General features: G+C 41.2%; 1 protein-coding gene across 1 annotated transcript in view; it reads right to left on the reverse strand.

The window, feature by feature from the left end:
* Positions 1–10617: 10617 nt before the first annotated feature.
* Positions 10618–17919, reverse strand: part of STAC (SH3 and cysteine rich domain) — a 75744-nt gene continuing 68442 nt past the window's right edge. The window contains exon 11 of the mRNA XM_005500015.4: positions 10618–13170. Within this exon, the coding sequence (XP_005500072.2) occupies positions 13072–13170 (99 nt within the window). The 3' untranslated portion in view covers positions 10618–13071. The remainder of the gene's footprint in view (positions 13171–17919) is intronic.

The raw sequence follows: 17919 nt of genomic DNA on the forward strand, positions 1-17919 counted from the left end.
TGCTGGAAAACACACAAGCCTCTGACCCTCTGGCACCAACACACCTGGATTTGGTAGCAGGAGGCTTCATGCTTCACTTCTTTTAATTATCCTACACTTCCCTTGGGATGCTAGGAAGATAAGGCGTGCCCACAGCCCAGTACCAGGGGCTCGATGACAGGCCAAAGTTTATTCTGAGGCATCTCATTTATATGCTCCAGCCATATCTGCCTTTTGTATTATTTATTCCTGTGGCTTTTCCACTTTAATCTCAGTTTTCAGAAGCTCCATTTTCTCTAGTTAGCACTCTGTGTTGTTATGTATCATGAGTCATGCCCCATATACGGAACAGTAACAGTGCATGCAAAGAGAATTGTACCAGCCAGCATATCTGAAGAAAACATCATTTTTGGAAAGTCGATTGTGGCCTGTTGCAGCAGAGCTAATTTCAAGTTCCCAATCTTAATGAAGTTGCTATCTGAATATTTCATTTTTCTAGATTTATTTTCAATTTTTTTTAGATTTTGAGTTCATGTGATTACAACAGCCTTGGCATCTTAAATACAGCAGAGCAGTTCTTTTCTGAAGCCAGCAAGAATGTAATTAGTATAATGTCCATTAAATGACAACCCAGTGTGTGGGTGTTATTCTGGGTGTTATTGGACTTTCATGACTTAAACTGAACCAAATAATGCAGATATTGTGTTAATCTTGCATTACAAATATGGATGAGAGCTTATTATGAACTTCTCCAATTTCCTCAAGATTGATGCTTTAGATCAACCCGGATCTGTGTACTCCAGCTAGTAGCTGAACAGGATATTTATGCAAAACTGTCATTGCATAAAATATTGAACTTTGATTAGAAGGTATCAAAGATTTATTAAAATGAGAATAAAAAATTCATAACTGGATGCTTCACACGTGGCAAAGGGATCACTTTTCAGCTTCAGGTGAATGCTTTTTTATTTTGCCAGCTATCATAACATGAACAGTACCCATTCCAAGATATATATATTTTTTTGCCCCTCTATGTATAAAGGTGAAAGGGTGAGTTACGACTGAGAGGATGCTGATTTATCTGGAAGCCACCACTCCAGGAAAAAAGTCTGTTCCAAGGGTCCAAGGCTTAACTTTCAAGAGGCCCCAGCCTTTGGTGGCTGGATGCCAGGATTCACTAGGAGATTGACATTCTGAGCACGGAGAAGCTGAAAACTTAGTCCTGGTTACCTCTGCCCCTATTTAAAGACTATGAGTTGTTCAGTAACAACCAGGACAGAAATTTTGACTTCTGAACATGTGACTGTCTCTGAAATGCAATTTCAGTTCCGTTTCCTCCTTTATTCTACAGAGTAAAATTTGTAGCAAGCTAATAGCATCAGTAAATTTCATTAACTTTTCATCCTGGACACCTTTCCTATCTTCTGCTGCCCTCTGAGATCATAGCTTTTTTGACAGCGGCAAGCTGGGATTCTGCCTCCTCTCCCGTGTGTTTCCACTGTGTTGCACTAGACCTTGGCTGAAAACCCAAATAGGCCCAACAATGAGGCACGCCAGACCTGCCAATATACACCACAACACCCTGTAGACCTGCTGCATCTTTAAAACATCTAAGTATATAGGAAGCAGAACTCATTGTCATGTTAAATTTTTTCTAATGAAGTTTTCTTATACAAGTGGCAATGTGTAGAAACTGAAGCATTTGATTTGAGATTTTACTTATCTTGGTGAAATTCCAACTCTGAATATGCCATCAGGAAATTTTTGCATGAGTATGGAACAAAAAAATTTTTAGTAGAGAATGTATTGAGCTCAACAAAGAGGCAAAATAAACCATGTGCAAACTTATTGTGGATAAAAGGTTGTACACCGGTCAAACCGTAGCTCCCAGAGACTTTTATGAGTGCCAGCTTTTTACTGCAGAACACAATAAAAAGTGTTTCATCCCCAGTTGCCCTGACCACAGGGCTTTTCAAAGGAAAGGCCGCATGAATCTTTTAAGCATTTTTAGGTTGTGAGCAGGTTTCAATGTGTTGTGTTGGCTCTGCAGAGAAGGCTATTTCATCAGCTTTTGGCACCTCCTCCAGAAAGGAGATAAAAGCAGGAAGTATTTGGTGGTATCACCTACCCCTGTAAAACAACAGTGTGAGTCCACAACAGATCTGGGAGGGGTGAGAGGTCAGTGAGAGCTTCCTGGGGAGTCCTTCACATAGAGGAAGGCTTATGTGATGAGGAGGATGGTGGGATTGGTGATAGCTATGCAAAAAGCAAAGAATGCATAAAACCAACAATAGATATAATGAGAGCTGTTGGAACTGTAGTATTCCAGGTTATATATCTGCAGTGTCCCCAGAGCCTAACTGGGAGAGAAAACTTTGTCACAGAGATGCATAATGCAATCACTGTCTGAAGCATTCTTCTTCTGCAATCTCAAAGGTGGCTGCTGTTTGGCTCCTGTTGCTTTATCTGTGTAGTACTGACATGGCTACCATAATTGGGAAGAAAGGTAGAGTCAGAGGTTTCCAGCTGAATATTTTAAAATAATGAATAAACTGGGATCATCACTATAAACCTTTTCCCCCGTTCTTTCACCACTTTTTTATAATAGCTTATCAATCATTTTCTACTTTTCATCTTGGTCAGCTAAGATTCCTCACTCAATTTTTCTTAATACCAGTTCAAATCTGTTGCCTATCACCTGCTACTTACTTTTGAATAAAGAGTCTGTCCTCATTTTACTCATTTCAATTAATTGCCATGCTTAAATGATCTTTTCCAATCCTCACTAACCCCAAGGTAATTCTTATCTATCATCTTGATAGGTGATTAATGGTTTTCCATTCCTGCAAGCAATGTGAAAGACAAAAGAGAAATAAGACAACCCAGAAAAGATTCTCCTTCTAACCTTTCTTTCACCTCAATCATTTCAGGAAGGAAGATGCGAAGGGTAATAAATGTTTCACTCTTATTCAAGGAACATCAGCTCTGTTGGTGCCCAGTGTTAATTACCTGAAAAATATTTAAATGAGTGAACACAACTTGAAAAGTCCTTTTCTCTTGTTGAGTTTGGCTAGTGGCAAAAATAAATGTATCTGTGCCTGCTTACACTGTTAACATGCTCTCCCTTTGAATAAGGTTTTATGTTACTCCCCACAATCCAGCCAAGACTAAGAGTAATTGCAACACGTTTTGTAGCTGTGATTCTAGATCTGGCCACATGTGTCCTTGGAGTTAATCTAATTCCGTCTACAGCAATTTACAGAGCACCAGTTGGGCTCCAGTTGAATAAAATTCACAAAGCTCTTTACAGTCTTAACTCACATACCCTGTCCTAGGTTTAATTGATTTTTATCACCCTTGCTCACTTGTTCTCAGCCCTCAGTGATGTGGATGAACGTAGATCCAAGTTGTTATTAGGCCATTGCACTCAGGCTGCAGGGGTCTAAATTTTCTTCATCTTCCCTAGGGTAAAATGAGGTTCCCAAATACATCTTGCCTATTTGAGTGATTATCTATGTCAGGCCTTATTGCTTGACTGTGATTTGACATACAACTGTGGTTGCTACATACCCCAAGTCTCCCTGTGTCATTCCCACCACGGTGGGAGCTGCCTCCATTCCTCAGCACCACCTAACCTGACGGGGTGAATGTCAGCTGGGCCTTCCCTCCCACAATAACCTCAAACTCGTGGTTAGCTAGCTTGTTTCTCAGACTGCAGATGAGTAGAGAGTCACCACTCCTCTGCAGCGCTGTGCAAAGCTGATGATCCTGTTTTGGGAAGAAGGGACTTGTGGTGATGTACAAGCTTAGACTCTCAGGAAGCAGAAATGGCCCATTTCCTTTATTTAAGAGTAATTTATGTCTCTGTTTTCAACCCCTCCTGGGACTCCGACTGTTTAAGGGCAGCCTTGAGTATGGCTTTGATATCACCTAGTGTGTTTTGGTTTTACTCAGACTGTTTCATTTTCTACTAGGCTGTATCTGGTGTGGCTGGGGTGGGTATCATGCAAGCTAGTTAGCAGGTGTCACTGATCAAGCAATGAACCCTGAAAGCAACATCTGTCTCATCCTACTCAGGCTCTCAGATGATAATTGCATCACTTGCTCTATATCTCATTAGCACTGACAGTTCTTCCTTCCCTTGCTCCCAAGGCAGTGGGGGAAAGGCACTTATCCCATCTGTGTTTGGATTTCCACTAAGCAGATGCTGAATCTTCATCTGCCACGGAGAGACACAGAAGCTACAACATTAGATGCTGCTCCGTCTACTTGTCAGATTTTTCCTTGACTGGTCTGAGAACAAAGCCACAGTGATGCTAATTAAAAGAGGGTGAAGTCTTTCTTACAATGGGGCATCTTTGAAAGCTGCCTATGAAAGTGGCTTTATTCTGAAGGGCCAAGGGTTATCTGCCTGTTTTTTAAGTTAAAACATGCAAAAAGCAGTACCCGGTAATACCTGCCAGACTCTTTGGGATTGAGGATGACCTGGCTGAGTCCAGAGATGGAACCACCCTGCAGCAAAAATGACCATTCTTATTATCTCTGCTACCCATGGATGCACTGATCTGGCAGGCAGAGGAGTTCACTCACAGACACTGCACTGTGGGTGAGAGGCTTCTTTGATGCCTTTGACCTTCTACATGTTGTTTCATTAATTGTTAGCATTAAATGTGACTAGTGCGCTAAGTGTATAAGGGATTTAATCGGGGCACTGAAGCAGGAAGACTTCCTGAAGAGCTCCTAAAACTCGAGAAATTGCACACCTTCCTTTTCAATTAGCAGTTTTTGTGTAACTGAAGTCTAAGGGGTGAATAAATACAGTGCTGTCAGATGGACTGTTTGTTTACCCCAGCATCTGATCCCTCAGCCCCTCACCTGCAAGAAAGACATTGAGGTACTGGAGCGAGTTCAGAGAGAAGAACAATGAAGCTGGTGAAGGGTCTGGAGCACAAGTCTTATGAGGAGTGACTGAAGGAGCTGGGGCCTGGAGAAAGGGAGGCTGAGGGGGACCTTATTACTCTACAACTACCTGAAAGCAGGTTGTAGCATGGAGGGTGTTGGTCTCTCCTCTCAAGTAACTAACAATATGATGAGAGGAAGTGGACTGAAGTTGCCCCAAGGGAGATCTTAGATTGGATATTAAGAAACACTTTTTCATGGAAAGGTTTTTTAGGCATTGGAAAAGGCTGCCCAGGGAAGTGGTGGAGTCACCACCCTTGGAAGTGTTTAAAAGACATGTAGATGAGGTTCTTAGGGACATGGTTTAGAGGTGGACTTGGTAGTGTTAGGTTAATGGTGGGACTCAATGATCTTAAAGGTCTTTTCCAACCAAAATGATTCAATGATTCTATGTACTTTAGGCCTGGCTGTAAGCGTGAAAGAGTGCCAAGTGAGTCTTTATAAGGGATTAGGACTGATCACAGTCCCTTTAGTCATGTAATTCACCTTTTCAGAGCCCATTTGGAGTCTAGGCATTTCTGGTTAAGGGGTGTCTGGATCCAAAAAAACCCAAATATGACCCTACACTTGGTTGCAACAGGAATGAATTGCAAACTAGGTTGCTGTGCTGGCCATCTTCAGATGGCCTGGTTGTGGTACAGGTAAGGTCAATGGGCCTGGATGCTGCCCAACTGGAGATCCGGCATTTTACATTCAGTTCAGTCCAGGCACTGCCGAAAACACAAAAGTGCTCATGAGGATCATTGCCTTCCCTGCCTTTTGCTTGGGCATTGGTGTTCAGAGCATGGACAAGGGTGTCTTCATGAACTTGCTATTTACCAGGAGACACTATCAGCATACAAAGCCTGGTCCCACCATCCTGCAGAGGGGAATTTCTCACTGTACAGAAGATGCTTCATAGGAAGCATCACTTTTGGCAGAAGGAGAAAAGCTGTGGAGGGGAGGCTTCAAGAGACTGAGCACAAAGACACAAGGCAGCAGCTGATTAGAGTATGGAGTGAGTGAAAGAGCAAGCAGGAGAGATTCACATTCACTCTGCATTTCTTGAGCTGAAATGTGGAGACACAGAATAATAAATAATGTGAATGGCTGAAAACAGATGTTTTTCTCCTATGTTTAGTATGCCTCACATAATACATGGGCCTTAGAGACCCAGACCTCTTCCAAAGGGGCAATAGGTAGCATCTGCTTTTCTCCTTCCATTAATGATCATGCAGGAATGGACCTTCTCCATCCCCAGTGCTGGTGGGAATGTGTCTCACAGCAGGCTCATATCCCTTTGAATTAGGGTTTCCGACCAGTTTGTGGAAGATACCCCTGTGTGAAGGCTGCTGAGATAAGGTCAATGCCAGCCTTGCTTTTTGGGGGCATAACTTGCTTGATTTAGTACAGACAGCAAACATTTAAGAGTGGATGTTTAAGAGTGGATGCACTAGATGGGCCTGAAAAGCTTTTCCTAGCAGGACAGGGCGTGAGACTCAGTGGATGTAAAATGAGGGTGGCTGGTGTGTCGATGAGAAAGGTGTTGCAGCCTGCCCAGATGGAAAAGGACCATGAGCAACAGCGGGGAGGAACCCCTTGCAGGAAGACACAAAGAACAACCACTTTCTGCAGCGTAGTTTGCAACACCACAGGGGTGTGCAGGGAGGACAAACTCTGAGGTTTTGGGAACTGCTACCACACTGGCTGCTTTGTCTGGCTTCTTTTTGCCTGGGGTAATCTTGATTATTTTTCTCCTGCCAGACACAGGGGCAAATAGTGGCCAGCCAACAGCAAGACTGACATGATCCTTGGAAGGATGGGCAGCTGGAAAAAGGCTCTGGTGGCATGGGCTGGGCATCCCAGGAGCAGTGTGAAGGTCTGCCCTGCCATTGTGCTGGAGCACCTGCAGCTCTGCCCATGGGCAAGAGCCTGGGGTGGGAGCTGCTGCCACAGCCACCTGGACCAACCCTGCCAAGGAGAGTGGACTAGGTGGAAAAGCCAAGACACATTGAAGGGATTGCTTCAGTACCACTACTGGACCGTTTCTTTTAAAAGTCTGATTTTAACCCACAGCTACCTCTTTTTTCTTTTTTTTTTTTTTTTTTTTCTTTTTCCCTTTTTTGTTTGTGATGCAAAGCTGAAACAACTCTCGGAGTCTTCCATTTTTATGTTGTCAGCCTCTGACCCTGTCAGCTGGCAAACCGCTGGTAGCACAGTAATTACTCAGGTGTTGATTTACTTCATTCTAATGAAAGTAAATTTATGTGCCCTTCTCATGGTGTGTACGTGGTGCTAACTAGCGCTTTTTAAAAAGATATATTTTAAGCCCATAGGAATGCTCCCTGGCTTCCTCTCCTTCAAGCCTCCAAGGAGAAGTTATTCTTTATTTTCAATATCTCATTACGTGAGGCAGCCAGGTCAAAGAGGTATGATTTACATGTTGTTCTGACAATGTTTTCAGACTTCAAATTTGTATGCAGAATGCAATTCTAACTTTGCCTGATGAATGACGTGCATTTAGGAGCAACAAGTATCTTGACTGTTGACAATGTATTGTATATTTGCAGTTTAAGTGCCTGTAACTCTGAGTTTACATGTTATATGGTTTGTCTAACAGAGATAAAACTTGTCAAGGTTAGACTTCTCTGTCCGTATAGACATCTGTCTCAGTCCTTGCCAGGCACCAATTACCATCCTAACGAGGCACTGAGCACATTAAGATAAGGAAAGAAAAAATGGTCAAGACAGATCTTTTAAGGACATGTGTTCTTGCCATTGGGTTGATGTTAATGAATGTAAGATATATTTATGTATGTTTATGTGTTGCTGGTACAGTACTTAAATAAAATTAAATTAATTTAAGCTTATTTGTTTGAGTAGATGACATTAATTTAGGTTGGTGTTGTATAGAATTCCTTGAGCCACTCAGGAGATGAACATACATGCTGACCTGAAGCAGCCCTACTGTGTTTTTTCTGGGACTCTTTTGTCGAGACTCTGCCAAATGTGCATTCCCCAGGCACACACAAATTTTCTATATAAAGAATGGTTTTAAAAATAACTCTCATGTACCCCTTAGATTCAATGTTCTTTTTAGCCATGGAAAACTCAATGTTGTGATGACATATATTCCCACTGGGGAAAATATTTATTCTCCTTGCTTTACAAAATGTAGTGTGCACAAGCTGGATGATAATTTGGGACTACATTTTTATGAAATATCTCAAATATAAAATTAAACATTTGTGTTTGTGTAACCCTATTTTCAGTAGAATAATGTACAGAAGTAGTGTACACGGGAATACCATTCACAGTCCTTCCTCCTTATATTTTTAACAGAATCTGATGTACTTTGTACTTCTTGACTTTCTTTTGTGCTTCTTTTCATTGCCTTACAAACTATTGAATAACTGTATGACCAATGAACAGAAAGGACATATCTGCATTTTGCTTTTTCTTATGTATGAATGAGCATGGCAACACTGACCCTGGCCAAATTTCACAGCCCAATGCTCTTCATTCTGATGGTTTGTGGCATCTCAGAATGTTGTCCAGCAGAAACACTGTGAAATGTTAATAGAAAATAAACCATGCACAAATATACTGGCCTAGGCATACACTGTGTGCTACTGTTTCTCTGTGAACTTGTGGGCTGTTGGTATTCTTGCAGGCAGGGATAGGCCCATACTAATATTCTTCATGTTCAGTATTTTATATTAAAATGTCCCTTATAGAGTCAGTTCTACATAGTTTTAAACTTATGCCTGTATTAAAGTGCAAAATGTTATACCTAGGAAGCTAGCCTTGTCCACCAGCCAGTAAAGGAAATTCTATAGAAAGAAAACAGGATAAAAAATGCACTTGTTTTCTCATTTCTAATAATAACCATTACTAGTAACTTCAGAGGCACTGAACAGACATATGGTAGCCAGAGGTATGTGTTACAGACATGTATGTTACACCTACTCATCCAGAAATTAGGGCTAGGAATTATTTTGCTCTGATAGAGATGTTACGTCTGCAGAGGTCACCATCTAAACCAGCTACCCAATGCTCCCTTGATTGTTAACAGGTAGAAACAGGCTCTCATGAGGCACAATTTAGGTTACACAAAAGGAGCAGTCCTTGGACAGATGAATTGTAGTACTGGAGTGCATGTTACTTTCTTTCCCTGGGGAAGGGGGAAAGCAAATTGATTTAATAGTTTAGTTGTAGAAACTTACAGTTAGATCAGATAAATTACATCACAGATTTTCAGGAGACCAGTAACACTGACCAGCCTTTTCCAAGGTAACAGTTGAACTTCAATCCCTGTGGCATTCAAGGATTCTTTTTTACGGTAGACTTAGATAGTATGAGATTGATATGGTTTATTGCATTTATCTAGTATCCTTTAGGAAAAGAAAGATGTAATTTGAGTACTCAATAAATCAGACTTGTCTGCACATATTTAAAATAAGTGTGTTGCGTTCATTTTCTGAAAACATCTGTCTAGTGTCATTTTAGACAACCTACATGACCTCCGGTGGCTTCTTTAAAAGGTCATTACTCTTCCAAACTGCCAGTGTCACTGCCTGCTGGCCCTTTGTGGGTTCCTCTAACAACCCAGTCTGCCTACAATGGCACAGGATGCTATATTTAGTTAATTGAATCTCAACAAATAATTACCAAAAAAAGGGCCTGTAATAAATGCCAAAGATACATAATGTTTGTAGGAATGTCTTAATTCGCCTGGGCAATGAGTCCACAGCTGATGGTGTACTGCAGCATCTGTCTCCAAAAGAAGTCACCAAGTCCAAGTGGCCAAGTGTAGAGAAAGATGATAATAATCTGAGATATTGTATGATTTACAGGTGGGAGGAAATAATGAATCAGGCAGCTCATCCTCAACTCATGTTGATCAACTATTCCTAGCACTTATGAAAATACTCTGTAGGCAGGTTTATGCTCTGATGAGATGTTGAATGGCTTAAAATACATTCTGATGTGCCAGAAACAAATGTTCAGCATGGCCCCATCACAAAACTCCAAGTCTACACAAGTGATATACATTGCAGAAGAACTTCTTTAGAAGTGGTTTGCTAAACACGGCAAGCGCAAGTGCTGCAGATTTTAATTGAAAATGCTCTGTAACTGATGGGTTTAGTAAATGTTCTGGAAGGTGGATAACTGAAAATGATGCAAAGAAACCAAGAAACATACACTTCTATTCTCCTTCCAACCATCATGTAGTCTTTATTAAGCAGAATATTAAATTAAACATAAACAACATTCATCTCCTAAAATTCAATTTTTCTGAGCATATGTCAGATAAAGTCCATTACATCTTCTGCCTGACTTTAAACTGCTTGCTAATGCAGTATCTATTGTGAACTGCATATGGTAGGAAGAAACGATGGGATACTCATCTGGATTCAGAGTAAGGCATCCAAAATAAATTTGAGGAAAATGACCCTAATTCAGCAAAGTGCTTCAGCTTTAAGCATGCAAACAGCCAATGAATCACATGCTTAAAGTAAGACTTGTATGTGCTTCTTGCTAAATTAGTAATAAATTATGTTTCCATATCAAACAGCAGCAAAAGCCCAGTAAAAAGACAAAACAAACAAAAGAAAAACCACAAAGAAAATATAACCATGAAAGCTTTGGTTCAGAAGTAATGCTTTCTCAGGTGTAATACAGTCCACATAAGGTCTGTTTTGCTTTCACTCAGTCACTTTATTATTTATTGCTCAGTATCAAAAAGAATCAAACTGACATTGATTAAAGGCCATTGTGAGTTGTAGGTAATATAAGTATAATTCTTTGAATAGTATGACGCACATTGTAGGGATAAATTGAAATCATAGAAGACTGAAATAGGAAGGAATCACAGTATGATGCAATCATGTAAACAACAGCACATATGTATAGATTAATACAGTTTTCCTTTGCCCACTTGACAAACAGGCCTGATCAAAAGTACCAAATATTTTAATTCTAACAGACACTTGAGTTTGTGTTTTGAATGGGTGAATGTAAAAGAAAAAATCTTATAAAGTAGAGTGGACTAATATGTTTTTATTTCTCCTCCTCTTGATCTTTAAGGCTTGTCAGTATCCTCTGTCCTCCCGCTAACTTCATTTATTACTTAGGAAAATGAGCTGCGCAAACATTCATTTTTTGCACTGAAAACCCCCATGTATAAATTGCTGATATTCCCACAGAAGATATGAAATCAGATACTTTTGATCAGCCAGGAGGACTTTAATAATTGGTATTAGACCACTTGCATTACGAAGGTCCAGGTTTCAGCAGTTGACACCCCTGCAACTTCCTCTTCTGCAGTTAAGTGATACGTAAGAGCTGCAAAACGTGTTTCTGAGAGGTTGAAGACTCATCTGCCCTCTGAACATCTGGTCATGTGTAGATTTGCACTAGGTTTCATAAGGCTTTGAGTAAGATCAGCTATTCAAATTGTGGAACCCAACTATGAGGGCTGTGCAACACATATTCAGACTGCCTCAGTACATGTAAGCAGAACTGATTGCTTGTTTTTAGAAACAGTGTCAACTTCGCAAATGCTTGTACTAACCTGGCAGCATCTGAATTTTATCTTGCAGTGTCAGGATTTAAGACACCAGTTTGGGGTTAATCGCAGTAAAGACTGGCATGCAGTCTCAGGCTGGTCAAATAAGGCATGAATTCAGCAGGAGCTTTGGGATAGGACTTAATCTCTACGTCATAATACATGCTAAGCTGTTTAAGTGCATTTAGTGCAGTTACATCCAATTAAATACTTGGAAATTAGGTTCCCTGTCTTTAACCATCATAAGGCCCTTGCTCTACAACAGAATTGGCACTAGCTGACATGTACAATTTGGTCAAGAGCCACAGGTCCCACAGACTGCTCTCCAGGTACCAAGGTTCATATGCGCAAAATATGTTTGAAGATGAAGACTTCAATGGACAAAACAGACCTGTCTGTGCAGTCTCACTGGGATGGAGATGATTTATGGGATGCTCACAGTGGCTTATGCCAAGGAGGAATTCATGTCAGTGTATTTACTGCTGTATCTGCAAAACTTCTATTTAGCAAATGGAGAAGACAACTTTGGAGTGTGGACACATTGCTAAGACACTCAGTGTCTTTCTGTCACGAGTTCTGGATTTTGATAATTATAGACTTCACTTCTATATGCCGTCTGTCCTTTCCTAGCATTTTCAGTCTTCCGGAGTGTTAGTTTACTGTTTTCTTTTTTATAAATAGGATTAATATATAAAATATTTTAAGTGCAATAAACACAGAAAGTACAAAATGTTTAAGCCCGTGGCTCTCTCCCAGCATTTTGTCCATTTTCTGTATCACCAGATAAAGGTGCAGGAAACACAGAGAGATGCTTCCAAGCAGGCTTGTGAATCAGAGGGCCAGCTATTTTTGTGAGCCATGATAGCAGCCATCACACCCGACATACGCTGACAGTTTTTGTTCATATACAGAGAAAACAAAGAACACACAAGTTCGCTACTCTTCCATACAGGAATGTTGCACAGAAAGAGAAAGCTGCCGACTTCCAGGGCACAGTGCATTTCTCGGAGTGATTTTCACATGGTGTCTCCAAACTGCTTTGTTATGAGACTAAACACCAGAATTAAATGCTTAAACCAATCAGTTGATATTGGGGACAAAACTGCAGAACCACAGCCATGCTTTACTACAAGCACTGGACTGTAGTATGAGGACAGTGCTTCCCTCCCACCCCCCCCAAATACACACTCCAAACAAGAAAGCAGTCCAACAGTTTTCTAAGACACAAGAACAGGACATGAATTTAGTCCTTCGGAACAAACTGTCTGTCTCCATAAGGGCTGTAACAACCATCTTCCACCAGAAATCAGCCCAGACTTTGTTTTCCTTACCTTGTTCCTGTTAGTATCCAAGGACCTCTCATTTCCCTAGCGGTTTCTTACTATGTTTTCTTTCAATCATTCCACTTATCTTACTTCTTAGTGTTGTGGCAGTCTAAATGTCTTTTTCTTCTTGTAGTTGCAGTTTTCTCACTGTTTCCCTGAACATCTGCAAGACAGCCCATCTGGGTTGACACAGTGTGAGATGAGGCAGACAGGCATTGCCAACATAGGGCTCCTACTGCAGCAAGCGGACTGTTGAAATCAGATGTTTTCTAAGACATCTATGGGGACAAAGCCTTTCTTCTTCCCACTGTATACTTTGATAAAGCCATCGTGCTCCTTTTCAGAAGTCACACAAATCTGAATGCAAAGAAAGTATGAAAAGAATAAACTCTTTGTTGTGATCAAGTGACAAATTATTCTAGACTATTTATCAAATGGGTTAGACATTTTGCTAGTTACTTCTATAAGAAGAACAATTCTTTTCAGACTCACTGCTTTGAAAAGAAACTTAAACTCATATATTTGGAGAACTACCTTTCCCCCTGCCTTCTTGAAGTGCCATGTATACATGTGAGATGTTAAAATTGTTAAGAACTTTGTAGTGGAGCAAAGATTTTGAAACTGGAATAAAGACTTCAGCCTATTGTAATGATTGTGACTAAGCTGTCAGTGTGTGAGAGGATTTGGTATTTCAGATCATGAGTGAGCTGTCTCTGTCAACAGTTGGTGGCAAAAAGGAATCATGATGCCAAGGTGGGTGACTTGTAGCAGCTGATCTGAATGCAAACATATTCTCTTCTGGATGTTCGAGGAGCCCAAGTACTTCTCAGATGCGCAAAGGGTTATGTTATTTACTCAGCTCTTGCACCTGCCTGTGCCTGTTTGTGGATACCAAAGTATTTGATCTGAACCCAGCTCTGTGAGTCTATTTGTATAACACCTGCTCCAAATGGAGGCAATTATGGTGAAAACATATGGTCTTTACAATAGTACAAATATTGCATCATGGTAAAGGTTTGCATGTCCTGAAGACTTTTGCGATCTCAGGTATTTCCATTTTAGGGCCCATCCTGAAATACTTTCGGTAATGGCTGAGCTATTTGAAAGCTTAGTGGCACAGGTACTTTTGACTGGGCACTTGAGCAGAGAGCCACGCAAAATAAAGAATTGTTTTCAAACATCTGTGCCAAGGAATGGTGTATTTCCTACCAATCAAACAAGGCTGAAAAATAGTCACAAAAATGATGGTCCTGTTGAGGCCGACTCAGTGATTTCAGTGCCAGGTCTTTAAAGCCCTCCGTCTGGACTAACACAAAGGCTCTGTCTGATATGTATTTATTTTATTTAATTACAATAATTTAGAGGGTATAAAATGAACAAAATGGCTTGAAAATGTTCCTGGCTAAATGCATTTCAGCCTGACTCTTCTGGATTGTATGGTGACACCTAAATACCACATCTGAATTCTAGGCCAACTTGTCCTCCTGTTATTACATACATAAAATTTACTAGCAACACTGATGCTTCAGAGGGAAACATGAAGGAGGTGAAGCTGCTTAATATTTGCCACCTCCACTATTTGGAAATGGTCAGGTGCATCTCTGTACCTGTAAACAAAGGCTTGGAAAGCAAATGGACTCATTATGTCTCTTACTTAAGCTACCCACTTAACACTAACTGAATTGGATCCCTGGGGTAGAATGACTGAGCACAGAGCACAGAGTTGACATGCAATTAAAAAAATAATGTATTGTTGTTTGGGCTAAATCACACGGAAAGTGTGGGAGAGGTATGGAACTGATGTCATTTAATTTAGCTACTGTTGCAAAAGAGCCAAGCTAATTTGTGCTGTGAATCCCTGGCACAGCAGCTGCTCCCGCTCCAGACACATCACCATTTGAAGCAGAGAGATGTAAAGCATATGTACACAGGAAGGTATTCCTGACCACTGCTAGGTGTTGGTCTGCGTCTCTGAGAAAGACTACGAAAACTTCAAGAATGAGAGAAAAAGCTTGCAAAGAAGTATTAGACTAAGGATGGTCAAGACTGAGATAGTATCAAAGAGTAGGAAAATGCCCCTTCTTGGTTGATCCCTACTGCTGTGTAGGAAAATGAGCCTTTGCAGCTTCTCTATAAATAGACCTGGCTGGTTAGAAGAAATGCCTGACTCCATCACTGTGCTTTCTTCCTAACTGAAGATGTTTGCAAGACCTCTAGTTTTTTGCATGGGCCAAAGAAACCCCAAGAGTAGTCAGACCTCCAGCAGGTCTGCACTGCTCACTAGCCATATGCTGCATTTCTTACTTAACCTCTGGTGCTATTGTGAGGACCGACTGCATTTCCCTGATGTCTTGTACTGTCAGCAGAATGATTTGTGGACAAAAGAAAAAGACTGAGCTTTCTGAAAACCTTTTTTTTTTGTTCTGCTGCTGGTTTGAGTGCTACTTGACATCAGTGGGAATGCTCTGCTATAGCAATAGCTTTAGATATTCACTGGGCATGAGGAGCACAAGGCCTTTCTCCAAGAACTTATCTCACTCTACATAGTAATAAATTGGTCTGAATTCTCCCAAATTCCAGCTGAAATTCTCTCACACTAATACACTAAGCCTTGCTTGTGTCAGCCCTGGCTGGCAGAGTTTTCTCCCACTCCCTCTGAAGGAAGGGGATGTGTTGGGGGCAAAGTGAGCTCGGCTACAATATGCCACAGTTTGCTAATCCTGTGTGACTCAGGAGGTCCCCTGGGGCTGTGGCAGCTGCTGGAGCTTTGCAAAGCTCTGGAGCTGCTCCAAATTCTGCAGTTTTGGAAGAGAAGGAACACAATACCATCTTTGGCTGCTTTTGTCCTCATCTCCTTTTGTGAGTGCTGCCAAGTATTTCACCCACAAGTTGCAGCCTTTGGATTTGCTTCTTGGCTTTCTTAGGTAGGTGTAAATCAGGAGTAACCCAGGTAAGTTCAGAGTGATATCCAGAGTTTTGGGACTTCACCTGATGAATCAGCTGTCACTGAGGACTAGCCCTGGTGACAGATGGCAAACATGATGATTGTGAAGGCACAAGGTGCATGGTTTGCTGTATCAAATTGGAAACTGCCTAGAATAGCAGCTTCTTAGGCTGGCATATTTTGGGGGAAGGCTGCTGCCCTGACAAGGTAAGCGAGCCATTGGGTACCCACTCTGCAGTGAATTTGGTAGTAACACAAATGGAGACAAACAGGTGTGTGTGTGTGTTTTCTTTGTTTGTTCGTGGTTTATTTTTTTTTTGTTTGTTTTCCTGAAAAATGATGCTAGGGATTATTTTCAGGGTAGGTCTTATTTTTGGGGAAACAGGGTAGTGGAGTAAGCCACAAGAAACCACACCTCAGGTTATTTCTTAGTCATGAAGTTATCTTCAGAAACAGCTGAAAGTAGGATCTAATGTTATAAAGTCACCTCCCTAGTATTTTTTTTTTTTTTTTAAAAAACAAAACACTAAAACCAAAACAAAAAGCTGTTCACATAATTACTATTGTCTGAACTTGTCAACCTCTGCCCCGAGGATTTTTTTGTCAGTGAGCCCCAAGCAGATGGGGGAGATGCTCAATTAGAAAATAATCCTCTAAGCTGCATGTCATTAATACTCTCCTGTTCGTCTAAGTCCTGTGCTTTGAATTTGGGCTCAAGTGGCAAATTCTCTTTGTCCAGGAGTACCTTTGAGCTTGCTCTAATTTTCTGCAGCTGTTTTTTGCTTATCTTCCCTCTCCTGTATATATTTAACCCATCTGTCAGCCATGGACTGGTTCTGATGGAACAGGAATTTGGTTATGAGGACAGTACAGTTTCAAGAGCTGTCCTGGAGCCCGCAGACAGTGACAGGTCAAGAGGTCTGAAAGCTCAAGTCTTATGTTTGTCTGTAAGAATGACAGCACAGGGACACTGAGTTTCTACATCTGCTGCTCCCCGTGCACTGAAGTTCTTGCCTATGTGAGCTTTGTGGTTGGAAACAATAAGTAGTTCAGTTTTCATACCCATTCAGTCATAGTGCAAATGATGATGACAGGCTTTATATCAGCTATTTCATTAGCTTTCAGACTGACAACTGGAGCTTGTTTTACCTGCGGCAGTTATTTAGGGTTTTAAAGGTGACTAAAGATGACCTGGACTAAACTGTATGCATACCGGGCTGTGCTCACGTTTTGGTTTCTTGTGAAACCTGTGCGTCACTCGGTATCTCTGAATGAATGGGGAGATCCATCCCTGTTCAGCAAGACTAACACCAATGGAAATCAGAGATAACTGAAAAAAGATCCTTTTTGCTTTAAGCTTAGCTGTGAAGTGCAGCAATTACAGCCAGGGAGCATATAAAGAGCTGCAACACCACTTTCTACACTGGATTTGTGTTCTAGGTGATTCAGTCTGAATGCATCAGGCATCATGATGCAACTGATTTTCAAAGGCAGCTGACTCATGCTGTTAGAAGTTTGGCTGCTTTTAGAGTATCCCAGGATGAAAAATGTGGGGACAAAAAGTAATTCCAAGGCAGTGAGGTGAAAACGCAGGTAGCAACAATGCATCCAAATTAATAAGAAGATAATCTGAGCCATGAGCGTCATCTGGGCCTGGAGACCTGTGCTGCAAGCCTGCCTTGTTGAGCCTAACCTCATGGATGTGTTTAAGCTCATTCCCGGGCTCTCTTGGAGTGGCTGGATCAAACTTGCACATAGCTGCCAGTATACATGTGCCTAAAAGTCACTCTTTTTGAAATCTGTGCTACTGGGTGTTGGGGTAGGAGGGAAGTTTGTCCCCTGAGCTGTGGTGCCAAGGGGACTGCAAGGCTGAGTGTTTTGGTTTGGAGGTTGTAGTCATCACAACAACAGCAGCCTATTTGCTGTCGCTGCAGAAGCTGGTTGAGAGATGTTTTCTGTAACAGGGCTGGTTTACATCAGTGACATTTATAAAACACATCCATTGCAAAATGCACCTATTGCATTGACCTTTATGTAAACTCACAGTCCACATTTGGATGAGGCAGAGAGTTTCTGATTTCCAGTCTTGTTACAAATGTCATGGTTTGGGGTAATTTCTGTTGCACAAGATCACTTGTGCATTTTAAAATCAGTTGTATTAT

The sequence above is a fragment of the Columba livia genome, chromosome 2, assembly GCF_036013475.1.
Source record: "Columba livia isolate bColLiv1 breed racing homer chromosome 2, bColLiv1.pat.W.v2, whole genome shotgun sequence".
In the NCBI taxonomy this organism is placed as follows: domain Eukaryota; kingdom Metazoa; phylum Chordata; class Aves; order Columbiformes; family Columbidae; genus Columba; species Columba livia.